Raw genomic sequence first — 25959 nt, forward strand, 5'->3', positions numbered from 1 at the left:
TTATTTAGAACAGAATTTGTTAGACTGGCAGATTTTGGGATTCTGAGCATGTTTTGAGGATTAGACTAAAGCAAAGGAGGCTCTTGGCTGGCTGAAAACGATGATCTCCTTCCAGACGCAGCTGTGGCTGTCAATATTTACCTGAGTGGATAAGATGGATTTTCTTGCTAGGGCTAAAAATGGTGCTTTTCCCCATGCCCTTGCAGCCAGTTGTTAATGGGGTACAAAAGAGGAATGGTGAGTGCTAGAATGTGTTGTCCTGTTGAGATGGTAAATATCATGTGTGTCCCCACCAAGATACCTTGGGGAACAGAATTTTATCTAATAGACTCCAATTTGAACCAATGCACTGTTTCTTCTAGCCCTCTTGTTTGGTTGGTTGGTTTGGTTTGTCTTTTTTCCCCTGTAAATGCTTGTGTTAATCTCTTCTGTGGGGGAAGAGTGAGAGGGAAGTCTTCACTCTTAAGAAAGACTCTGGAGCATGTTATTTTCCCTAGGAAAGGCTCAGGCAGTTTCACTCAAGCCTCAGTGGAAGCATTTGGAAAGCAGACCCATCTTCCTACCAACAGCACTCGGTATCAGCTGTGAAGGAACACTTCTGTGCAGGTGGTGGAGCACGAGGTCCTCTGAGCAGCTGTAGGTGGTCTCTGGGGAGCTGCTGCCCTAATGATGCACCGAGACTGCCTGGGCAGCAAGTTTCCTCTCTGCTTGCTGACCAAGATGCTTGCTTGGGGTTTTTGGTTTTGTTTATATTTACCTCCTCATAACAGCTTTACTTCTAAAAACAGCTTGATGTGCCTTAGTTTTCTGTGCTTTAAATGCTCCTCTGAACAAGGAAACTGGTATGGTAGGTGTAGTAGTAATAATAAAATAAAATATATGCCTTGGTGAGTCATCCCTGTTTATTTTTACTTTGGAAGATGAGCTTCCAGGCTCCAGAGTGGAACAAAGACTGTGACTGCTTGAGTTCCTCAGCGGCTTCTCTTCCTGGAGATACGTTCCCAACTTGGATATGAGGCTGAAGGAGCATGTTAAATCCCTTCCTGCTTTGCTTTGTCCCTTATGTATCATTAGGTGCTAGTGTGTGTGGGATGTAAACAAGGCAGTATACAAACTGATCCTTGATTTTATACTTTAAAAGGAACAGTGTGGGGAATGTGGTACACAACAGCTGTGGGAGACTGGCTTTTGTGACTTATGAGCAGAAAGAGTAGCTTCTGAAAGGAATTTTGATGCCTAAAGTCTGTACTGGTATTTGAAAAATGCAGATTTGTTCCACCACAGGAACTGATTAGGACAAAAGGAAGATCATGTGAACTTTATGGACCTGATTTGAAACTAGAGAAAATCACAGGATCATCAAATCACAGAACTAAAATAGATTTTTTAATTCTATTTACATATCTGAGGTAAGTGTCCGTCCCCTCTCCCCTCCCCCCCATCCTCTCAAAAACTTCTTATTTCATGTAAAATTTTGCAGAAAATGTTTATGTCCCTACTCTGGCCTTTCCCGCAGCCAGTTGCCATCAGACACGACTGCTCGCTGCTGTGGCCATGTCATTGGTGAATGAAAAAGCCAGTGATTCGTATCTTCCAGCTTGTCTGACATCCAATGTGAAAATTAAACGACCTTCAGATGGTAACTCAAGATTCAGAACTCCAGGTTAATGTAAATCCTAAGTGGAAGAACATGATGGATCACATCCTTAAGATGAATCAATTGAGATGTGATTATTTTACACCACAAACATTTCCTTAGCTGACTGGATGAATGATTGGTTTTTACTTTATCCAAAATGTGCAATTTTTCTTTTTTAAGTTCTAGAAGCTGCTACTGAAGAAGCTGAAGTGAAGTATGGCCAGTCAGCAGAGTGCACACTAGTACCATCCCCTTTCTTATTTCCCTGGCAAGCTCAGTTATGGTTAACAACATTGAGCCACAAGAGATGATGAAGGCATCTCACCTGGTACTTGAGAACAAGAGTAGCCCAGAGGAAAAGGTCAGATGGTCGAGTATGAGCTGGTGGTGCAACCTCACCACAAATTCATAGAATCCTAGAATGGTTTGAGTTGGAAGGGACCAAAGAGTGTTTTTTCTCCAAAGACCAGTTCAGAATGAGAACTTCTTCCTTTCCCTTGATGCTCAGTTCAGCATTCTCCTCTATGACCATTTATGCCTGTTAATCTGCTTTGGCTTCGTGGTCTAGTCGTTGTACACGACGTTGCAACCCAGTGAGGGTGCTGTGAGAATTAAGGTGTAGAAGCACAGGCCTTAACTTTCTTTTGTCCCTGGCACAGGTGTTCCCTGACGGTGCCTTTCCCACACAGACACAACGATTTTCCACATTCTCTTCCCACAGAAACAGGAACATATGATGCTGCACACTGTGAGAAGTTGCTAATTTTTCTATGAAACCATAACAGGGGAAGAGAATCCATTTGAGATGCTGCATAGACATACACTGTTTGCGGGTAGGTAACAGGCTTTCAAACAGTGCGATAATTAGCTTTTTTCTACTGAGTCAGTGATATCTCTCCTTCAACAAGAGAGAAGATGGGAACAGAATGATAGGTCTGGGTGGGAGGCTCACCTGGGTGTCCCTGAATGACAGAACATGGATTGCAACTCCAGAGGATGAGGTGGGATGGCGGGATGGTGGGCTACAAAGGGAATTGGGAATGTATGGTGCAGTATTGCAGAACGGCCAACCATCAGGACAGCTGCCATGGCAGCACATGGATGGGATGGGAGCAAGTAATAGTGTTGGTGAGGGAGAAGATGATTAGTTGGGCTGCAGGAGGGAGCAAAAGGATCTGCAGTCCAGGCTAGCAGCCCTGTGAATGGATGGTTGCAGGGTGAGGTGCCAATGGAGGATGGTGACACCTTGGGTGCTGGTTCACCACCACTGAGTGGAGGCAGCTCGGTGCCAGCGGATGGAGCCAGCAGCTCTCACTGCAGGTGCTGATGTCCCTGCGAAGGACACGGGTGGAACCAGGCGACGGCCGTCTGTGAGGTGCATGTATAAACGGGGTACTCTCGGTAACCGCTGATGGCGGGGGGAGCTGGAGACCGTTCCCAGTAGCGGTGGAGGTCAACCGGGGCCGAGCTCGCAATCACCCACGCTAAAGGCAAGAAGGAGCGCTCGGCCTTAAGTAAAACCACCCCCATCCCGCCGCCACCATGACGCCCTGAGGCGGCGCGCCCGCAGCTGGTAGGGGCGGGGCCGCAGCGGGGGGCGGCCGCGCCCTTTGGCAGGCGCGGAGGGACAGACAGTGCGCATGCGCGAGTCCGAGCGGGGAGGGCGGGGCTCCCAGCCCGGCGGTCCGTACAGTAGGTGGAGTCACGCGGGCGGGGTCACATGACCGGGGCCCTTTACAGTAGAAGCCCAATATGGCAGCAGCGGTGGTGGGGGGTGTAGGGGTTGCTGTGTTGGGGGTTGTTCGTACCTAGGGCCACTGCGTCTGCTTCCGCCTGCCTTCCGGCCTCCCGCACGGACGGAGCACCCCGGGTACCTCAGAGTTAGCTGCGCCCTGTCGTGTCCGACATGAGGGAGAAGGGCCGCAGGAAGAAGGGCAGGACCTGGGCAGAGGCCGCCCGGACGGTACGTGGGGCCTGCGGCTCTGGGGGGAACGGAGGGCGCTGGGGCGGGTCAGGGGCCTCCTGGACGTTCTCGGCTACGGTGGAGGCTCCCTCCCGCGGGGGACGGCTGCTTCCGTCGCATCTGGCCCAACTCAGGGAGGTTGGGGCCGTCTTGGCCGCTGCTGCCTGTGAGGCCGCTGGGTATGTGCGCTGCAGGCTGCTGGCTTGGGGAGAGGGTCTGTGCCGTGCGGGCTGTCGGCATTCCCTGCAGTGGCTGCGGCTTCCTTCCAGCGCCGCGCACTTACATGGGCAGGTTTTGATTTTGACCTGCTCTCCGGTTGCTTAATATTTCTAGGTACAAATTTATATGGGAAACTCCAGGGTGGTGGTAGGGAGGCATTGCCTTTTCACATTTGCAAAACACGGGGATTAATGAGAATGTAAATAACACTGTCATGCACATTGGGGTTTTTTAAGTCTTCCCGGTGTGTCAGTGTTTTTCATGCAGTACAACTTGTTGCAGTAGGAGCTAATTGCCTCTGTTCAGGTAGTGAGTTGCAAAGCCTTAATCCTTAACTTTTATCTTATAGTTTCCCAGCCTGACAGTCTTTGTTACTGTGCTGCTTTCAAGATGGATTTACCATAGTTTCTGTGCGGGACAGGCACGTTATGGAGTGGATAAAAGAAAGGGAAGTTCAGTAGTGGGACAAGCATGAGAGGGGAAACTAAACAAGTGCAACCTGCAGGAGCTGAGCAAAAGTGTTGAATTGTGAAAATACAGTGTAGGCTTCTGCGAGATCTGTATTTGCAGCGTGGATTCAAAGCTGCCTAATGGAGAGGGGAGAAGTTCAGGTTCTGTCATAACCAGTCTGAGAGAGGTATCTGTTAAAACAGGACTTGGAAAGTCTGGCTAGAAAGTGAATGTAAATAGACATCTGTGGCTGAGACTTGCAAGCACTATTTTAATAAATAGCAATTTATTTGGACCTTGTATTTACAGTTTGAAAGGCATCAAAATAGCTGGTGCTCTTTCAGGAGATATGATGTGGTTAGCTATTCTAAGAATATAAACTACTATCCCACTAGTGAATACTTTGGTACTTCTCTGTATGTGTTAATGCATATAGTTTTTAACAATTTATTCTGAAAGAAAGAGTGGAAGAATTCCAGCCAAGGGTGTATTGTGGGACCAGATCTTTTTCAGGCTGTGTGCGCTGCTGTTCATCCACTGATCTGTTCCAGAATCCACTTAAAGGCTAAAACACCTATTTAGAAAAGCTGCACTGAAAACTATCAAAACTGAAGGTTACACGCTTCCCTGGGTTGCATATGCAGGCTGATGGCAGAGACTGCTCAAACTAGGAGAGAATAAGTAAATGCTTGCCAAAACCTCAGTTTTGGCAAATGTTTCTATTTGTGTATTCAGGGGGAATGTTAAAATATTCTGGTCAAACTCCAACTCCAATCTTCAAAAAGTTTCTCTGCATTTTTGGTTTGAAATAATGTTTTTTGATTCTTGCCCTAGCTTGTGTGCTTGTATTGGCTTCTCAGCTGCTGGTGGTTCAAGTTTGTAGGGTATGTTATTTATTAAAACCGCATTAAGAAACATGGCAGCTCTCTGGTGACTTACTCTTCTGCTCCTGAAAGGTAACATAAAAGTTTCCTCAAGTTTGAGGAAGGTCTTCAGTGTAGTGTTGCATATCTATGCTCTTTCTGCAGAGTTAGTTTGCTCACTGAGCTCTAACCTGGCTCACTGCAGGGTGGAGTGAGCCCTGACAGTTGCAGGTCAGCATGGAGCTGCAGGGGAAGGGACTTGGGGCTGCAGGTTTGGATGGCAGCGTGTCCTGGCAAACCACCCTTCGGTGGTCCCTGAGCAGCAGTGTGAAGTTATCACAGCTCATGTTTCTGTGGCAGTTCTGTACCCGCTCTGCCTCCTCACTTGCTCTATCATTTCAGCGCTGGTCGGCGTATGTAATTCAGGGAGCTAAACCAGCCCAAACCCATTGTTGTTAGGATGGTGCTGTTCTGCCTTTATGCCAGTTTAGTCTTAGCCTAACCAGGTATTTGGGATTGGGGTCCTCCAGCACAGGGGAGGTGATGGGAACATGGGGAGGGGAGAGTACCATCTACTTGAATTAGCTTAATCTGTTGTAGCAGTTCAGCGTTAGCTGGAAACAGGGTGGCAGCAACAGAAGCATGGCCTTTCTGTTTGATAGCAGGACCTTTGTAAGTATATGGATGAAGTGGATTCAGTGGGACTCAAATTATGCTGGCCCTTAGATGTACAAGACTATTTTTTTGAGCAGAATTGCAGTGTGAAGTAAGGAAAGGGTGCCCCGTGCGGGCAGCCCGCTCAGGGAGGAAGTTACTGTTGATAAACAACCTTTTTCTTATTTCCTGGCTCATTCAGTAAATTTGCAGCTGCAGATGACTGTTAACTTGTGACTTTTCTTGCGACAACGGCTGAGTGTCCCTGCAGTTAAAGTAAAAAGCTTCATTAAAGTGTAAGAAGCTAATGCTACATATTACAAGTTTAAGATAATAGTACACAATTTTAAGATAAATACATTACGTATCATGGAATGGCTTGGTTTGGAAGGGACCTTTAAAGCTTATCCAATTCCAACCTCCTGCCACAGGCAGGAACACTTCCACTACAGCAGGTTGCTCCATGCCCCGTTCAACCTGGCCTTGAACGCTGCCAGGGATGGGCAGCCACAGCTTCTTTGAGCAATGTGGGCCAGAGCTTTACCACCCTCACAGGGAGCAGCTTCTTCCTAATGGCTCTTCTCAATCTCCCCTCTGTCAGTTTAAATCCATTCCCCCTTGTCCTGTCTCTACAGGCCTTTTCCAACCTGGTCTAATGGAAGGTATCCCTGCCCGTGGCATGAGGGGGTGGAACTGGATGAGCTTTGAAGTCCCTTCCTACCTAAACAATTCTGTGATTCTATGATTTCTTTTGACTGCTCACCTCAGAGTAGTTGCTCTTTCTCTTGCTGATGTCTGTCACAGTCCTTGTGATGCAGCTTTTCAAAGCAGAAGGGGACCTGAGCACAGCTGAATGCTCCATGCACCTCTCTGGTTTCATCCTTTGTAGTGTGAGGAAGTACAGCAGTGAAGGGGCTGTTGTGGTGCATTAGTGGCCTGTTGAGATCCAGATGAGAAGTCCCGCTGCTGGACAGAAGCCACAGACAGGCTGCCTTTGTGCTTTGTTTTTGTGGAGGAAGGTGTATGTTGTCATGTGCCAAGTTTGAAGATGTTTGAGTTTGTTTTTCATGGGAAGTTCCCCATGTGTGACCTGACTGAATAGTTTTCTGCTATAAAGGCTCTGACCACTGAGGCAGAGGGGCTGTGTGAATGTGGGCTGGAGATGGTCACCATAAATGCTCCTTGGCTGGGCCATCTGGGAACACAAACCACAGTCTTTGTGAGAGGTTGCTGCAGGAGCGGTGCTTTTTCCTGCATGCTGATTTCCTGTTGGGTCAAATTGACTTTCTGGGCTCTGGAGGGTGGAAATCCAGTGTGAGAATTCATTTGGGAAAGCAGGTTGAGCCTAAGCATGTTGCAGTGGTCATCTCTGAATATGTGGATGTCCAAGGATGAGTCCTGTCGTGGTGCTGACACTTGCTGTGTAGCTCTTGTGATGTGAGCTCTGCTGCTTTCTTGCTGTAGGGGTTTGTTTGCATCCCTTGTGTCAACTGAAGAATTAAAATGAAAAGATATGCTGCCTCTGAAACTGATAGCACTGAACATGAGATCTGATCTGGTGTTCCAGGCCCATCTGCTGTGTCAAACAGAAGATGATGTGGTAAGGTCATAAGGTGAAGTCAAATAGAAGGCTTATTTGTTAGGGAAACAAATGGTATGTTATTGCAAGCTTACTTTATTAAGGCTGTCTTTATATTTATGTGCCATCCCTGGCAGTGTTCAAGGCCTGGTTGGACTGGGTGTTGAGCAGCCTTTTCTAGTGGAAGGTGTCCCTGCCTGTGGCAGGAACTGAATGAGCTTTAAGATCCTTTCCAATCCAAACCATTCTGTTCTATTAAGGTGCAATTTTCTGGGGAATACTGAAGTAAGTAATCTTTGTAGAATCATAGAATAGTTAGGGTTGGAAAGGACCTTAAGATCATCTAGTTCCAACCCCCCTGCCATGGACAGGGATACCTCACACTAAACCATGCCACCCAAGGCCTCATCCAACCTGGCCTTGAACACCACCAGGGATGGAGCATTCACAACCTCCCTGGGCAACCCCTTCCAGTGCCTCACCACCCTCTCAGTAAAGAATTTCTTCCTTATATCCAATCTAAACTTCCCCTGTTTAAGTTTTAACCCATTACCCCTTGTCCTGTCACTACAGTCCCTAATGAAGAGTCCATCCCCAGCATCCTTATAGGCCCCCTTCAGATACTGGAAGGCTGCTATGAGGTCTCCCCGCAGCCTTCTCTTCTCCAGGCTGAACAGCCCCAACTTTCTCAGCCTGTCTTCACACAGGAGGTGCTCCAGTCCCCTGATCATCCTTGTGGCCCTCCTCTGGACTTGTTCCAACAGTTCCATGTCCTTGTTATGTTGAGGACACCAGAACTGCACACAATACTCCAAGTGAGGTCTCACGAGAGCAGAGTAGAGGGGCAGGATCACCTCCTTTGACCTGCTGGTCATGCTCCTTTTGATGCAGCCCAGGATACGGTTGGCTTCCCGGGCTGCAAGCGCACACTGAAGCCGGCTCATGTTCATTTTCTCATCGACCAATACCCCCAAGTCCTTCTCTGCAGGGCTGCTCTGAATCTCTTCTCTGCCCAACCTGTAGCCGTGCCTGGGGTTGCTCAGACCCAGGTGTAGGACCTTGCACTTGGCATGGTTAAACTTCATAAAGTTGACATCAGCCCACCTCACAAGCGTGTCGAGGTCCCACTGGATGGCATCCCTTCCCTCCGGCGTATCAACTGAACCACACAGCTTGGTGTCATCGGCAAACTTGCTGAGGGCGCACTCAATCCCACTGTCCATGTCAGCGACAAAGATGTTGAACAAGACTGGTCCCAACACCGATCCCTGAGGGACACCACTCGTTACCAGTCTCCAGCCAGACATCGAGCCATTGACCACAACTCTTTGTGTGCGGCCATCCAGCCAGTTCTTTATCCACCGAGTGGTCCACCCATCAAATTGATGTCTCTCCAATTTAGAGACAAGGATGTCATGTGGGACAGTGTCAAAGGCTTTGCACAAGTCCAGATAGATAACGTCAACTGCTCTGCCCCTGTCCATCAGTTCCGTAGCCCCATCATAGAAGGCCACCAAATTGGTCAGGCAGGATTTCCCCTTAGTGAAGCCACTGGCTGCCACCAAGCACCTTGTTGTTTTTCATGTGCCTTAGCATGCCTTCCAGGAGAATCTGCTCCAAGATTTTGCCAGGCACAGAGGTGAGACTGACTGGTCTGTAATTCCCCGGGTCATCCATTTTCCCCTTCTTGAAAATGGGGGTTATTTTTCCCTTTTTCCAGAGGAGACCATGAAGATGCTCTGAGGGCTGGAGCACCTCTGCTAAGGAGACAGGATGAGAGAGCTGGGCTTGTTCAGCCTGGGAAAGAGAAGGCTCCAGGGAGACCTTAAAGCAGCTTCCAGTGCCTAAAGGGGCTGACAAGAAATCTGGAGAGGGGCTTTTGACAAGGGCATCTAGGGACAGGACAAGGGGGAATGGCTTTAACCTGACAGAGGGGAGATTGAGGTGAGCTCTTAGGCAGAAGTTCTTCCCCATGAGGGTAGTGAGGCCCTGCCACAGGTTGCCCAGAGAAGCTGTGACCGCCCCATCCCTGGCAGTGTTCAAGGCCAGGCTGGAGGGGGCTTGGAGCAACCTGGTCTAGTGGAACTGGATGGGCTTTGAATTCCCTTCCAACACAAACCATTCTGTGGTTCTATTATTCTCTTAATCTGAGGGATGCTGGTTTTCCCTGCTTTCTTTCAAGATGTATGCAGAAGAGAGGGCGGAAGGATCCAAATTGTAGAAGGTGCCCACTTGTCTGCAAGTACCTGAGTGCATTTGCTCAGCCTTATAATCTAACTTGAAAGTCTGCAAAGGTTCCAGGACTGCTTCAGAAATATGGAGAAATTCAGAGGATTCTGTAAAACAGTTTTGGGACTGATCAGCCTGGTAGATGATGCTGTAATTTTTTTCCTACTAGATATTTGAAGTGTGCAGCTTATAGGCTGGCAGAGCTAGATTGTGTGTGTTTGCAGATGTCTTTTGACAGCAGTACTTAGTTTGGCTGGATACAAAATGCACGTGATATCTGAGATGGATTTCTTCATTTCATTGGCACTTCAGAGGTCTGATGGCTCAATCGGAAAAAGTCTGGAGAAGAATTTGGAGCACACCAGGCTCTTCCTGGTGAATTTGAGAACTGGCTTTTCACTTTCCAGCAAGGTACTGAAAGAGGTAGTGCTGTGGAAGGTGAAATGATTAATCAAAGCTTGTGAAATGAGCTCACAGCTGAAGCTGGTCAGGTTTCTTTTACTGATTTTCTTGAAGGGTTCTTTGTTGCTGTATGTTGGGTTTATTGGTGTTAAATTATGTGTGGGGTTTTTTTTTAATCCCCTGAGTATTATCACAGCTTCCTTCCCTGTTCTCAGTCCATGTCCAGGTATGAGACCTGTGTCTACTGAGGACAAGAAGCTGTGCCTAAGGTCAGTCTCTTAAATGCTTTTGCAGGGACTTCTGTGTGACAGGCTCAGTGCAGTCAGTAGCCACTGCTGTGATGACCAAGCCATTGTACGGCGGCCTCCTGCCACGTGACATATCGATGTGTCTGGAGCCAGGAAAATACCTTGGCAAGGTTTCTAGAGAAACAGACTCGTGGCTGCACAAGACTGCACAAAAGTTGGCACAAACATTGTCATATGCCAGAGAACTGCAGTTTCCGTTGCTCTTTACTTGTACGCATCTCTTACTGACCACAGCACATGGATGCATTTTTCCTGCTATTTTTAAATTCTTTTTAAAAAGGGATTTATTGTGAAGTCAGAAATTTCTCTGCAAATGTGAACTCTGTTTCAGCCCCGCGTGGATTGTATCCTCTGATATTTTCTCTTCTGGATGCTAGACCTTCTAGTGAATTAGAAGTTGCTTTCAACTCATCTTGGGAATCTGTCAGAGACCACTGGAGGCTTAAAAAACTGGTTCTGATATGGAAATGGAGAATTTGGAAAGGGTGAGGTGGAAGAATAATCCACTTTAATTGCTTTAGCAAAGCGGCAGATTATAGCATCTGTCCTTCTTCCAATCACTAATCCAGTTATTTGGCTGGCACTTACAGACTAATTTCCAAGTCATAGCCCATGTTCCGATTAAAACTTTAACCTCTTTAAAGGCATCAAAATCCCCATGAGTTACTACATATACCTGCTGCTTTGGATTGGCAGTTGTGCTTACTCTGGCTGGAGTTAAGGTCAGTTGCTGGCTTTGTAGCTGGTCTACAGGGTTGGCAATGCAATGCTGTGTGAAAGTGTGGTTAATTTTATTATTAGTAGTACAACTTCTTTTAAAAGATACCCAAGGAGATGGCTCTTGGCTTGAAGTCCATCTATCCCACAGCATCAGTGCACTTGGGAAAAAATGCTCCCAAGGTTTTAGCTCCTGCAGAGCAGGGAGGAGGCAGATGTGGGAGCACCCAGCTCAGCAGCACATCACGGAAGAGGAAGTGGGGAGCATTGGTGCCAGGCGGGGAATCCCCGCCGGGGCAGAGCATCGCAGCCCTGCCCATGAGTGTGTCTCACAGCAAGGTCAGTATCAGAGGTCCTGGCAATGGTTCACTTTGTTTTGTGTTCCAGTAGAAATGCTTAGTGCTACTGAAGAATCTCAAACATGTTTTCTTCTATTCTTACCTAAACTACATCTATGGTTTTAAATATTAAAATTTATACAGGGCTTAGATACAGTTTTGCTTGGTTTCTCTCTAACTTTATTGTAGCATGGAAGAATTTAAAGATCTTATGCAGACTTCCTTCCGACAGCTCATCTCTAAAGCTGCAAGAACATTGAAATGAACTTTCTGCAAAAGTTGTGGTCTCCTTTGCAATCAGCTGAGCAATGCAGATGTGCAAGCATGTCTTGGGCAATTTTTGTACAAGGCTTTTCCAAGTGAGAATGTTTGAGAACAAAAACCAGTTTTGTTTCCTGGATATATGGTTTTTGCAGCATCTGCTGAAGATGGTTTAAATGAACTTAACCATTGCATAGCAACCAGCACATTGTCTGGTGCCCTAAAGAAATGAAATAATCTTTTCCTAAAATGTAGTTTGATTCTGAGTATCATGCAAGCTTTTTGTATACAAAGATAGGAAATTAACATACTTTGTGCTTAAACCCCATGCTTCACAGTGTGCTTTATTTTGCACTAAGTGTAATTTGTATTAGTGATGTAACATGGAGTAACAATCACTGATTCGGAGGCAAATTGGTGGCAAGCAGGAGTTGGTATCAGTGCTGTGTTTGCTGCAGGGTTTTGCATCAGGGCAGATATGGTTTGACTCACAGGGCTGAACTTCTGCCTGTCACGTACTGGATGTGCTTTGAACAGAATCATTGACTATTGGGTTGGAAGGAACCTTAAAGCTCACCCAGTTCCAACCCCCTGCCATGGGCAGGGACACCTTCCACTAGACCAGGTTGCTCCAAGCCCCGTCCAACCTGGTCTTGAACACTGCCAGGGATGGGCCAGACACAGCTTCTCTGGGCAACCTGTGCCAGGGCATCACCACCCTCATGGAGAAGCACTTCTTCCTAAGATCTCATTTAAATCTCTTGTCAGTTTAATGCCATTCCCCCTTGTCCTGTCCCTACAGGCCCTTGCTGAAAGCCCCTCTCCAGCTTCCTTGTTGGCCTTTTTAGGTGCTGGGAGCTGCTCTGAGGTCTCCCTGGAGCCTTCTCTTTCCCAGGCTGAACAAGCCCAGCTCTCTCAGCCTGTCTCCATAGTAGAGGTGCTCCAGCCCTTGGAGCATCTTTGTGGCCTCCCCTAGACTTGCTCAACATCTTCATGTCCTTCTTATGTTGAGGCCCCAGAGCTGGATGTAGGACTACAGGGGATTCTCAGCAGAGCAGAGGGGGAGAATCCCTGTGACCTGCTGGTCACAGTTTTGGTGATGCAGCCCAGGATGCAATTGGTTTCTGGGCTGCTAGCGCACACTATTGGGTCATGTTGAGCTTCTCCTCGACCAATACCCCTAAGTCCTTCTCGGAAAGGCTGCTCTCTATCACTTCATCCCCGATCCCATACTGATACCAAGGATTGGCTGACCTAGGTGCAGGACCTTGCACTTGTCCTTGTTGAACCTCATGAGGTTTGCATGGGCCCACCTCTCCAGCCTGAAAAGTGCTCCTCTGGCTTCATCCAAAGAGAAGCCATTGTCTTCTCTACTAGCTGCTCCAGAAGGGGAGTTGAAACATGCTAAATGGAGACAACTGAGAGCCAGCTCATGGATGCTCTCCTGAGTTAAAACTATAGTAATGTGAGTGTGACTGCCCAAGTATGCCAGTGCTGAATAAGGTCATCCTGTGGCTTTTTGGCTCAGCATTGCTTGTGCACATTGCCTGCACTTTATGTTAAAAATGCACCTGAAGTGGATGTTTGATAGATCTGTTTGGTTTTGGTTTGGTGTGTTTTTCGTGGGTTTTGGTTGTTTTTTGGGGTTTTTTTGGTTGGTTTTTTTTTTTTTTAGTCTATGGTTGTCAGGTTTTCTGCTGATGTGGTTGGGTTACACTGTTTGGAGGAGTAAAAATAGATGGCCAAGAACAGCTAAGGCATTCTGTCTGATTCTTGCTGTGTATTTAACACATCTCTGCTGTAACTAGCTTCTCAGAGGTCTGATCTGAATTCATGTCTTGAATGGCTTTGGTTCACACCAAAGTGTTAACAGCCTCAGAGTTCTATTGGCTGCTGCATGACAGTGGTGGTTCTTGGGTTTGGTACTGATGTGTACCAGAAGCTCCTTTTGTAATGGCTAGAAACCTAATATGTTGATTATCAGGCCTAAAACCCTGCTATGTCAATTATCAGGCTTTGGTAAGATAGATAACTATTTGTGGGTGGTCAAGTTTATTGTCCTTCTTCTGCTTCTGGAGCAACCAGGAAAGTAGTATGTCCTATGCTGCTAAGTATGGTTTGAATTGAATTGTAGAATCCCAGTTTGGAAGAGACCTCAACGATCATCTGGTCCAATCTTTTTAGGCAGAGCAAGATCTAGGCTAGATGTCCCAGCACCCAGTTAGCTGAATCTTAACAGTGTCCGATGCTGGGGAGTCACCACTTCTCTGGGGAGATAATTCCAACGGCTGGCTGGTGGTTCTCATCATGAAAAATTTTTTCTACCATCCAACTAGAATCTCTCCAGGAGTAACTTGTGCCCATCACCCATTGTCTCTTCCTTGTGACTTGTGGTAAAAAGGGGAGTCTCCATCTTTTTGTAACCACCCTTTACATACTGGAATATCCCTACATGCCCTTGTAAAAAGCCCCTGTTCACCTTTCTCGTCAGCCCCTTTGGGTAGTGGAAGCTGCTCTAAGGTCTCCCTTCTCCGTTCTCAGCCTTCTCTTTTCCAGGCTGAATAAGCCCAGTTCTCTCAGCCTTTCTCCTTTTGAGAGGTGCTCCAGCCCTCGGAGCACCTTTGTGGCCTCCTGTGGACTTGCTCTAGCAGGTCCACAACATTCAAAGGAATCCTTGCTTAAATGCAGTATGTTCACCCTAGGCCAAACTGATGTGACTACCACTGACTCCAACCAGGAGTCAACCCACTGATGTCATCATAGGGATGCAACTTTGAGGCAGGAACTGAACTTCTGTACTTCTCTCTTTGGGGCAGATTAAAACTTTATTTTCATGAGCACAAACTACTGCAGTGCCTTTTCTGGTAACGCTATGTTCTGCTGAAACTGTTTTCAGTTGTTTTATAGATATTAGACGTTGTCTTTCTTTCTAATAACTGCACTGACTCTGAGAGTTGGGGAGCACTTGTGTTTTACTGTATTCTGAATTCCAAATTGATTTGATAAGATCACTTCATAAAAATGTCCCTGTTCCTTTTCTGGCAAGTCATGCGATTTGTGGTCTGCTGGGAAGAATTTTTTTCTTCCCCACTTTCCATGTGAGGAAATGTGAATTTGCTCTTAAACCTCTTACAAGAGGCAGCAATAAACATTATCTCTTCTGACTCGAAGTTTTGCTGTTTGGAAGCTTTTTCTGAGCTCAGTCTATACTCTGTCCCAATGCAGCATCACCCCCGGAGAGCCACAAAATCCATTTACTCTTTTCCCCTATGCTTTCTGGCACGCAATCCACAAACAGAGCACATCCAGGGATTTGTGGCTGCTGAAAAGCTGCAGTAAGCAGGCGTTCCTGGCAGTACAGTCTAAAAAGGCTATCAAGTAAATGATCAGTAATACTCACAGGGCACTGACTGCACTCATCCTGCTTCAACGTGGCAGATGATGCTTCACTTTGTGGGAGTCTTGTGTGTTGTAGCTTGATTGGGGGCTTGTGCACTGTCCATCTATTGGACTATAGGGTCCTCAGCCACCTTGGAGGACTCTGCTTTGCTATCAGCTGGGACATCACCTCCAGAGCCTGGGATTCTTGAGCAGTACCTGGAACAAGCCTGCCTGGATTTAGGCGTTGCCACAACTCCTTCCAGTAGCTTCTGCAGGAATAATTCACAGAGCAAGGTGAAGAGTTGAAAATGGCAGATCACTGTCAGCTGGAGATCCCACAGGCTTTTAAGCAGAATTCTGCAAGGCCTGGCTCTCTCGGGTTGAGTGCTTAGTGTGTAGTGCAGATGTACTGAAAGGCATCATAATTTGTATTATATTCCTTTAGTTGCCAGTGTTTAACTTGCATCTGTCTTCATAATATCTTATAATCACAGAATGGTTTGGGTTGGAAGGGACCTTAAAGCTCATTCAGTTCCAAACCCTCGCTCTGGGCAGGAACACCTTCCACTAGATCAGGTTGCTCCAAGCCCCATCCAGCCTGGCCTTGAACACTGTCAGGGAGGGGGCATTTTTTCCTTCTTGCCAAGCCACCATGAGACTGAGTGTTGAGAAGGGTTCCTGTTGCAGTCCTTCCTCAAAAGTATGTGCAGTATAAACGTAGTTCTTCTTTCTACTCTACTCTGTCTTACTAAATATCAGTGTACCTCTGCAAAGAGTGAATTTAGAGTTTGCTTTGTCTTTATGTAATGTGGACACAGCTCTTCCAGTGGCAGAGGGTCAGCAAATAAGTTCTTATGCGCTGTCCTGGAAATTAAATCATACAATCCTTGCCATTTAATCTTTGCACAATCTTTGCACTCCCAAACGTGCCTGTCGGTGTATCAGCCAGAATTAATTCAGCTCTCCTTAACCCCTGTTGAAGGTGAGATCCCTTTCTTAATGCCATGAAAAAGTCAGTGTTTGTTTCATGGGATTGTCATAACATCACTCAAGTTACTTTTCAGCAGCTAGTGGGCAGGAAAACATGAAACATCTCTGGTGCAGGTTGTATGAATAACTGTCTGCCATTAGAATAGTAAGGTTTAATAGTTTTGACCAAAATTTGGTCCTGCTGAGCTAGATAATCTCTGTTTTAAAGTGCTAAAACACACCATCATTTGAAAAGTGTTTCTCTTTCATGTCAAATCTTTAAAAGGCAGCTGTAGGTCTTCAGGGTCTCTTTGTTCAGCTCCTTGCAGCCATTTCCATCTGAACTTGCAGATCTTACTTCTTGTTGGAAATCTGAACACCAGAGTTCAGGAAATGGCAAATAAAATCGTCTTGTATCAGCAGTGTTGTTGCAATAATGAGTTTGTCCTTGATCAGCAAGATTTTCATTCAGACCTGAACTTGGATGGTTTTTCTTCCACTAAACAACCAACATCTGTTTTGGAAAGGAAATTGAAGTAAAGAACACCTGCATCTTTGCATTTGATGTCCTTGCTTTGGGATATATGGTGAGTTAACAACCTGAAACCCACAAGGCAAGGCACACGTGGAGCTCTAGTTGTTATCAGTGGCTGTCTTAGATCTTGGAGTGCCACTTGAAACATGCTGAAAATGTTTTTCCTCACTCTCCTTATGCTGGAAGTGTTGCAGGGAGTTTCCTTGCCTCAGTTCTGCTGGAGGCTTTCAGCTCTTTGCGTGCAAATACAAATTCTGCAAAAAAAGTTACTTTTTTGACAAAGCCTTTGAATTGTAGAATGAGCACTTAACTTTGGTAACAAACTGTTCTTACTGACACAGTTCTCTACAAATAGTAGCGTGCTTTCCTTACCCAAGCAGATAACGTACCTCAAATACCTTTTATTTTGATTTTTTGGGCCACTGAGGCTTCTTGTCTGTCTTTGACCTAATGTCTCCTCTAGAGCTGAAATAGTTAAATGTGTTCCAGTCTTAGAAAGAGAGAATGAGTGTTAAGGTTTCCTCTCTGCTTTGGGGGGAGGAATGTGGAAAAACAGTATCCACCAAAAGACCTGCCCTGGTGCAAGTTATCTACCTGCATTTCCTGTGGTTACTTGAATGTGGAAATTCGGTGGCTCCAGTAAGCCCTGACCTTCAGGGTCATCTCTATCGTCTCATTTTGTGGGTGTTTGAAAAGCTGGAGCTGCTTACTGTCTTACTACCTCTGCAGGGAAGTGAGCAATGGCCCCTTGTCTTCTGCACCTCATCCTCCCTTCTGTCTCTGCGGACTTCCCATCTCTTGACCTTTACAGTAAAGTCCTGAGAGATACTGGTGTCTTGCATAAAATCTGCTTATCGCTGTATTCCTTTCACCAAGATACCTTTGGTATATCCTGTCCTGAGCTTCCTCTGCATTTGTTGCCTTTTCTTCTTTCCTTCCTCCTGTGTAACTGGAGGAATATCATAGCATCACAGGATGGTTTGTGTCAGAAGGGACCTTGAAGACCATCCAGTTCCAACCCCCTGGAACAGGCAGGGACACACCTTTTGCTAGACCAGGTTGCTCCAAGCCCTGTCCAACCTGTCCAGAGTGAGGGATGGGGCAGCAACAGCTTCTCTGGGCAACCTGTGCCAGGGCCTCACCACCCTTACAAGGAGGAACTCCTTCCTAAAGTCTCATCTAAATTTCCCCTCTTTCTACCACTTCATTTGAAGCTTTGACTAGTGACTTATAAAAACACAAGTTCATGGTTTATCAGAATTGGGACTTAGTGAATAGGGAAGAAGCCACCTCCTCTGCTGACGGTTCAGGAGTCTGATGCTGCCTCTGTACAACTACCTTTGAGGGTTTTTTTGGTGGTTTTTTTTTTTTTTTTGGTTTGTTTTTTAAATCTGTATTTAAACTTCTAATCTGTTTCAAAGTGTGCTTGCCAGTGCTGACACTTAGGGTTTGGTGAAAAGCGTTTCTGCTGCTCGCTTTCTCTACCAGTGGCAAAATGGATGAAATGAAATGCAAAGCCTTGGTTGCAGCGTTTCAAACAAAACACAAACTTGAGTGCAGCTCAGCAGCCTTATCCCTCTCAGTGCTGGCTCTCCCTGCCAGACGGGAAAGTTCACAGTAGTGGTTTTGGGGGAAGATAGACGTGCCTGAACACTGACTTCAGAGCAGCCACTGAGGCTTTCTGCCAGGCAGCGTGGATGTCTTGCCAGCACTCAGCAACTCTCTCTTACTGTAACAAGAGAGTTTTGCATTTCGAGGTCTGTATTCCAATGAGATGGTGAGGAGCTTGTGTTCTGAGAGATTTCTCTTCAGGAGAGAAGATCAGCTGGTTGAATAGCTTCATCTTCAAATTCAAGTGAAAGCCTATAGTGTTAGTTCTCACTTCAGGTCAGTAGGCAAGGAATTTCCCACAGTGTCTTTGCTTCAGCTTTCTAGCTTATGTGAAAGCTGAAATAGGAAAGAGAGCCCTTTTCCTAATAAAGGTAAAAGAACATTAAAGGTACTAACTCTTTCACTAAAGGAAAAAAGGTTGGTAATGCTATACTGGCTCTAACTATTGGAGGAGAAATTTTAGAAGTTGAAGTAGCATTGATACTCTTCTGCTATGAGGGTGGTGAGGCCCTGGCACAAGTTGCCCAGGGAAGCTGTGGCTGCCCCATCCCTGGCAGCTTTCAAGACCAGGTTGGATGGGGCTTGGAGCAACCTGGTCTAGTGGAAGGTGTCTATGCCTGTGGTGGGTAGGTGTTGGAACTGGATGAGCTTTAAGATTCCTTCTAACCCAAACTATTCTGTGATTCTGTGATTATTAGAACAAGGTGAGGGTTTAAGTAAGGTTTTTCTTATGGTTTGTAATAAATATTACACAATTGCTTCATGTTCTTGTGACCTCAGTTAAACTGATGCTTCTAAACAATTTTAAGTATTGTTAGAATGATGATGATCACATCTAAATACACTTTTCAGTTGGAGATTTTGTAAATACCTGTCCATCAGGAACAATCCGTGATGTCTCTTGCAAGTGGTACTGTGAAAAGGCTTACTATCTAACCCTGGAAACCAAAAGGGAAAGTCATGTTGATCTTTATAGATCACCCTTAATGTGAGCATGTTGACTCCATGCATCATAGTGCAGGCCTCCAAGATGTAACACACAGGGTGAAAAGAGCTGCAGTGGCTTTGACTTGTTGTATGGTCCTTGTGTTTGAAACCAGCTGCAAATGTGCATGTAAAGTGATTTTGCGTCAACCTTACTGCATCAATTGGTAAAACCTGAAGGGAAGTACAGTCTTCTAAGTAAAGGTTAACAAATCCATAGAACTTGATTTTTTTGTCTGCAGCATGTGCTGTCATTAATGTTTTGTTTCTTTCTTTCGTTTTCGGATTCTCCTTACCTTAGTAGGAGGATGAATGTGGGCAGGGTACCAGGCTGATACCTGCAGGAAATGCAGTGACCTGCTTCCCGCAGGATCCTCTGTGATGTTTGCAAGGCAAAGGCTGTTTTGTGAATTGTTCAAGCTGCTGCTGCTGCCAGATGTGTGTCAGTGCTGCCTTTGCACTGGCCTCTCATTTTAGTGCCAGAAGAGTGACCAGAAGATCTGTGGTTGCCCTATCCCTGGCAGTGTTCAAGGCCAGGTTAGACAGGGCTTGGAGCAACCTGGTCTAGTGGAAGGTGTCCCTGCCCATGGCAGGGGTTGGAGCTAGTTGAGCTTCAAGGTCCCTTCCAACCCAAACCATTCTGTGAGTGTGTGAAACTGCTTGGCAAAGTCAATCGTAAAACCATTCTGTTGTTTTGGTTTGTTTAATTAAAATAAAAAGGAGGTAAGATTATTTTTAGCTTGGATTAGATCCCTGATCTTGTTTACTGCTTGCCAGCACACATGGTCGTGCAGCCTGAAGGAAGGGCAGTGTGCCGGAGGTGCAGGACCATCCTTCAGCATCAGCCTGGACATGTTAGCTTGCAGAAGTTTGGTGTTTTAATAGGGTGTTCAGTCATTTGAAACAAATGTGGTTTCTTGGCAGTGAGTTAAGTCAAATAACTTGCCCAAGTTTAGTAGCTGGTCATGTTGGTTTTAACATGCCCATGCTTTTATATGCGGATACTGCAAACTCAACCTTGTATGCCTGGTGTGCCACCTGCTTCAAGCAAGAGCTGGCTGCAGTTTGGCTCTTTGCCCCATGCAGGATGGCAGTCTGAGGACTGTGTGGTTTTGAGACTTCCTTGTTGAGCTGCTACGTGCAGGTTCTGGGACTCTGACCTTTTTGGTGTTTACTCTCCAGTTGTGTTGTCATTTATTTTCTTGTGACCTGTACCACCTGACTGCCTTGTCCATGCTCTCCTTTCACTAACCAAATGTAGGCACTATTACAAGGTTTAAACTAAAATACTAATTTGCTCTCCACAAGTACTTATTGGGGGGCTTAAGACCATTTATACTTTAAGTACATATATGCAGAGATGACAACTTTGTAGTCTTTTGCATCTGAATCCTGAACTCTTGTGCTGTGTAGGGGAGAAAAAATGTACAGCAAGGAGCAGTTCTGCCAAGTCTTGCTTAATAATTGTGACCTTCTTATGTCACTTGGATCACCACTGTGCAACTCCTGAGCCTCTCAGACCTTGAGAAAGATTCTTTTGGAAAAGGCCACTCTGTTAGTCCCCACTGATAGACTGCTTTCCATCTCTTACACACATTATTGCTGAAGGCATGTTGCATGCAAGCCCTCACCTCAGGTGCTATTCTACTTTGGTTTCTCATCTCTGAATTCAGAGAGGTAAGCTCCAGGTCCAGAAGCTTTGAGTTGGTTTGTAGGGATGGTCACTTTAGGGTTTTCCTACAGAAATCCATCGTAAGTATCAAACTTCTCATGGTCTTTGAGGCTGATATAATCCTGTCAAGCTTCTGTCACACTGCTTGTTCTCTGCTTAAAGCTGAGCTTGTTGAGTGTCTGGGTGGGAGTTTTGGAAGTTGGCAGGAGCAGAGTAGCCTGCGGGATGATCATGTTGTATTTTGATTGGGCAAGTTTTCACAAGTCCAGAAATGGTTTATTTGAAGCAACACTTCAGTTTCAGCCATATCCTTGAAACGAAACAGTCACAAATACAGACAGTTTTGGCTCTTGCCTCTGCCGAGTGGTGGTATACAGCTTTAGACCTGTGTCTCTGCTCTGCCTCGCCTCTCAAGTGGTCTGCCTTGGCAGTAACAAGCAATGAGTATCTGTGGAGCTGCTGCAGCAGTATAGCCTGGTGTCTTCCCGTGTCCTCCTCCAAGCTCGTGCTCAGAATTGTGCAGTTGCCTAACTGGGTCCTTGTGGTGAAACATGACTCTTTGGTCTCACCTCTTCATGATACTGTTCAGATTTAAAAACAGTGTGGCACACTGTAGTCTTAAATGCTGCATAAAATGATAAGATGCACTGGCGTTTAATGGTACTTGGTTTCTAGTAATATGGAGTTGTCCATTCCTTCTTGACCTCATTTCTGGTTAAAACCTTGAATAGCATTTGGCTAATTGGATGATTAGAAAAGATACTGCAATCTAGGTCAAGTCCTTCTGTCCCCCTCTTCACTCCTCTCATTACTTGCCAGAGTGAGCTGGTATTTCGCATGCTGCCTCTGCCCAGCATGCTGTTCTGGAGTGACTGATGGAAAAGGAATTCCACATACACTTTGGGCTTTTTATAGCTGACCCACTTCTCTGTAGAAGGTCTGCATTGCATAAAGATTATTTCTTTCTGAAGGAGTGTATATGGAAATATGCAGCTATTGCTGGCTGTTGTAGCTGGAATTCTCCTCCTAGAAAGGAATGGCCAGGAGATAAGAGGTCCATGTTAGATGGACCAAGCTTGAGGTGTAACCCAAAGAACAGGTTTTGCTGCCTGGCCCTGCAAAGCGTGCAGGATATTGCACTGGTAACTTCTCAAGCTACTGTGGATTCATGGCACAGATCACCATACCAGTAAAACCAACCAAACAAAAACCCCTCCATCACTTCAAACACAGGTTTCCGTGAGGCTTTTATCCTATATAATTTTGAATACTGGCATGATATACTTGGAGTTACATGGGCAGAACTTAACTCTGATCACTTAAAGCTTTTTTAAATGGAGTAGTATAGCCAACTCTTAGTTCTGGCAAAGGATGAGGTATAAAAGAGAACAGCATCACCCAGAAGAGTCATTTTGTGCTGGACAGGTCTGGGGGAGGGGATGTCTTTTTAAAATTCCCTTAACCAGGGTTGCAGCTCCTGTATTCATGAATGATTCATAACAGCCTTCTAAGGAGCTGCTTGCTTGTGGTGTGACTGTGTTTGAGTGACGTGCATGCTAATTTGGTGCCCTGAGAACGCTCTGAAGCTATTAACTAGCCTTGAACCTCAGTATGTATGAATGAAGGTGTTGATTCACTTCATGTGGTAAATGGAGTGTGTTCCCTGTTATGATGTTCATCCTTCTTTGCCTGGTAATCAGCATTAGACATTTGGTTTTGTTCAGCAACTGCTAAACTTCCTGAAGACCTAGTGCTTAAACTGCAAGGAGCTCATTGCTGGTGTCATCTGCTGGAAAAGACAGTACTGGAAGTGATCAAAGCCTTGTTTCATACAAAGCTGGTAGTTTCATACAATATATTTTAATTTTCTGCTGTAATTTTTTCATTTGAGGGTTTAAAGATGGAAAGATAACAGTGTAAATGGAGACATGTGAATAACTTGGTGGTGTGGCACTTTTGGAGTGGGGAAGTGGTTGTGTGCTTCAACAGAATTTAATATGGATGCTGTTTGTATTTCTGAAAAGTAGTGTTTCTGTTCTGTCAGTAAAATCCCAGACCATACCACGAACTGAAGAAGTTCTTAATACGGACAAGTGTTGAAAGCTGAGCTGAACTGAGAAAATCCTATTCTTCCAACTTTCAAGAGCCACAAATAGTCGGGCAAGGCAGTGGGTGTATTAAAAGGCAAGGAGAAAGACTTGCTGACAGATAGATTGAAATGGCTTTGCCAGAACTGCTTCTTTGCTCTGCTGCTCCTGCTAGTAGGTGGTCAGATTGCCAGATGCTACAATTTTATTTTCAGTAAAATTTAGGGGCTTACAATGTGAAACATGTAACAGTTAGAAATCATAAATGGATTCTTCATGAGGTTTAGAATCCTAGAATCCCAGGTTGGAAGGAACCTCAAAGATCGTCTGGTCCAACTGTTCTAGGTAAAGTATGACCAAGAGTTGATGGCCCAGCACCCTGTGCAGTCAGATCTTAGCAGTGTCTAGGGTTGGGTATCCACCACTTTCCTGGGGAGATTACTGCAGTGGCTGGTTGTTCTCATGCTGAAAAAAATTTCCTCTAGTGTCCAACTGGAAGCTCCCCAGGAGTAACTTATGCCCATCACTCCTTGTCTTTTCCAGTGAGACTTACGGCATTCCAGGAGCAGCCTGACAAGTGCTAAGTGGAGTGGGACAATGACATCTTTATCTCTGCTGGTGGTGCTTGTGTTGCTGTTAACCAGCATCCTGTTGGCTTTCTTTGCTGTAGCCACACACTGTTCAATCCTATTGAGCTTGTGTCCCTCAAGACTCCCAGGTCCTTTTCCACGGGGTTGCTCCCTAGCTGGGCAGGTCCTAGCCTGTGTCACATTCCAGGATTGTGTTTTCCCAATTGCAAGACCTGCCACTTGGCTCTGTTGAACTTTATAAGGTTCTTGTTAGCCCACTCCTCCAGCCTGTCCAAGTTATCCTGCAGAGTTGCTCTCCCCAGTTACAGTCCAGTGGCTTTAGAGAGGAGTGAAAGCACAGTTGGCATCAGGAAAGCTTGAGCCCTGGCAAGGTCCAATGAAAATAATGAAAGGGCGTTGATGTGGGAATAGGGCTACTTGGCAGAACTTTGAGACATAGGCCTCGACACTGGCCAGTGCATCGTAAGATGCAAGACTTTCTTCATGGATGTGCCTTAAGATACCCTCTGATTTTGTTGAGCTTTCCCTTGTGCAGATGAAAGATGAATAGGTAGGGTGTACCTAGAAGCTGCATTTTCTGCCCTGTGATCCCCATCAGGCATTCTGGTAGGATGAAAAACATAGTATTGCATTGTCTGCATGTGCATTGATGGTATGAAGTAAGCCATGAAATGTCATGTGTGTCAGGCAGAGCGGTAGTAGTAGCTCCTCATGTTACGAAGGCACTGTAATCTTCACTTGCATGGCTGGCAAGCATGCTCAAGACAGCAGTAACACAGTCTCTCTGATCAGCTCCTGTCTGTGTGCAGGAAACCTATGTTTTGGCTATGGAAACAAGTATTGGGCTCAAAACAAGAACTACTTCAGGGGTTCCCTGGGTGACAGCTACAGAATGGGGGAGGAGGATGCAGTTCTTCCTCTCTGAGTTTGTGATTCAGCACAGAGACTGCTGCTGGTGCCAAGACTCTGAAATCTTTTCAACTAAAGAAAAAACTGTTTGTTGAAGAGCTACTTAGGAGACAGAGATCCTGTCTTACCTCCTGTTTCAAGTAGGCTTAGTTGCCTGTGTTCTTTCACACACATTCATTTAGTTTTGCAACTTTTTACCATCTAGAAATCTTCCTGCTTCTGAATAATCAATAATTCATCTTTGAGTTCCAAAGCCATCCCACAGTAACTTGTCCTCCCTAGAAATGCAAGTTGAGAAGATGTTCAGGGTAATATATTGTATTGAACAGTGTGAGTTGTAAGAAGATGAGTTTACCACAGCTGAGTTTTTCAAATTGAGTTAGAACAATTTCTCTCAATTCTTAAAATGTTAAATTCCTATTTCTGTCTTTCCCTCCCCACTCACCCTGCTTCGGGAAAAGGATGGCCATGCTGCATGGATTTGCTTTTAGTCTTTCAGGCTTGCTTGCACTTAGTCTTGGAAGCAAGTACATGATTCATGGTGGGCTTTCTTTTGATCATCATTCTGGGGATAAAGGTTTGAGAAGCATCTATTAGCAGTAATGCTCAGGAATGTACAGTCAAGTGATGTCTTCCAGTATTTCACTGGAAAAAAGTATCCTCTTTGGAGCGCTATGGTGGTGTATTGAAACTTCAGGAGAGGAGAGTTTTAGTGGACGTTTCTGGATGGAGATCTCTACTACCTGGAGCCTTGTTCACATGGAGTAGGTGGAGATGGGAAGGGAAAGAGCAGTAGTGGGCATAGTTAATTCCCATTTCTTGCTAGCCTAAGGAGATTTACTGCATATCTAAGCTTTAAAGGAAAAGTGATTTTTCTTTTCCTAGTAAGAAGCTGTAGGAAAATGTAGAATGTAAGAAACCATAAATTTAGTCTGCATCTTTTTAGGAAGGATCTAGGTTTTATAGAATCCCAGAATGGTTTGGGTTGGAAAGGGCCTTAAAGCTCATCCAGTTCCACCACCTACCCACCACAGGCAGAGACACCTTCCACTAGACCAGGTTGCTCCAAGCCCTGTCCAACCTGGCCTTCAACACTGCCAGGGATGGGGCAGCCGCAGCTTCTCTGGGCAACCTGTGCCAGGGCCTCAGCACCCTCACAGGGAAGAACTTCTGCCTAAGATCTCATCTCAATCTCCCCTCTGTCAGGTTAAAGCCATTCCCCCTTGTCCTGTCCCTGCAGGCACCTGTAAAAAGCCACTCTCCAGGTTTCTTGTCAGCCTCTTCAGGTATTGGAAGGCGGAGATAAGATGAAATAATAGTGAAAATCCCTCCTTAGCTAAACCTGAATCTTCAGCTTGTAACTGCATCTCCAAGTTAACAAACTCGCTCTTATTGACAGCTGTAAAGTAAACACAAAGGTGCAGGAGGTGAGGATCTCAGTGGGTTCTTCCTAAGCTGTTTTTAGTGAATTGTCAGTTGATCAGTACAATTGTAGCCCTTTGTCTTGCTCTTGTGCTTTGAGATTATTTTCCTGTGGTTTCCTTCCTCCTCTTCTGTCAAAAGATTGAAGAAAGGAATAAAATCCATAATGGAGGGATT

At 45.6% G+C, this 25959-nt stretch overlaps 1 protein-coding gene across 2 annotated transcripts in view; it reads left to right on the forward strand.

Annotated features, from left to right (window-relative positions):
• The first annotated feature begins 3377 nt into the window (after positions 1–3377).
• The window catches only part of ASXL2 (ASXL transcriptional regulator 2), a 106389-nt gene continuing 83807 nt past the window's right edge, over positions 3378–25959 (forward strand). Inside the window, exon 1 of one of the 2 annotated variants that reach the window (XM_080615755.1) lies at positions 3378–3602. In XM_080615755.1, the coding sequence (XP_080471881.1) occupies positions 3546–3602 (57 nt within the window). In that variant the 5' untranslated portion in view covers positions 3378–3545. Of the gene's footprint in view, positions 3603–7251; positions 7389–25959 lie in introns of those variants that run through there. The other variant, XM_080615754.1, reaches the window with a different exon arrangement.

This window comes from Psittacula echo, assembly GCF_963264785.1.
Source record: "Psittacula echo genome assembly, chromosome: 4".
Lineage (NCBI taxonomy): Eukaryota > Metazoa > Chordata > Aves > Psittaciformes > Psittacidae > Psittacula > Psittacula echo.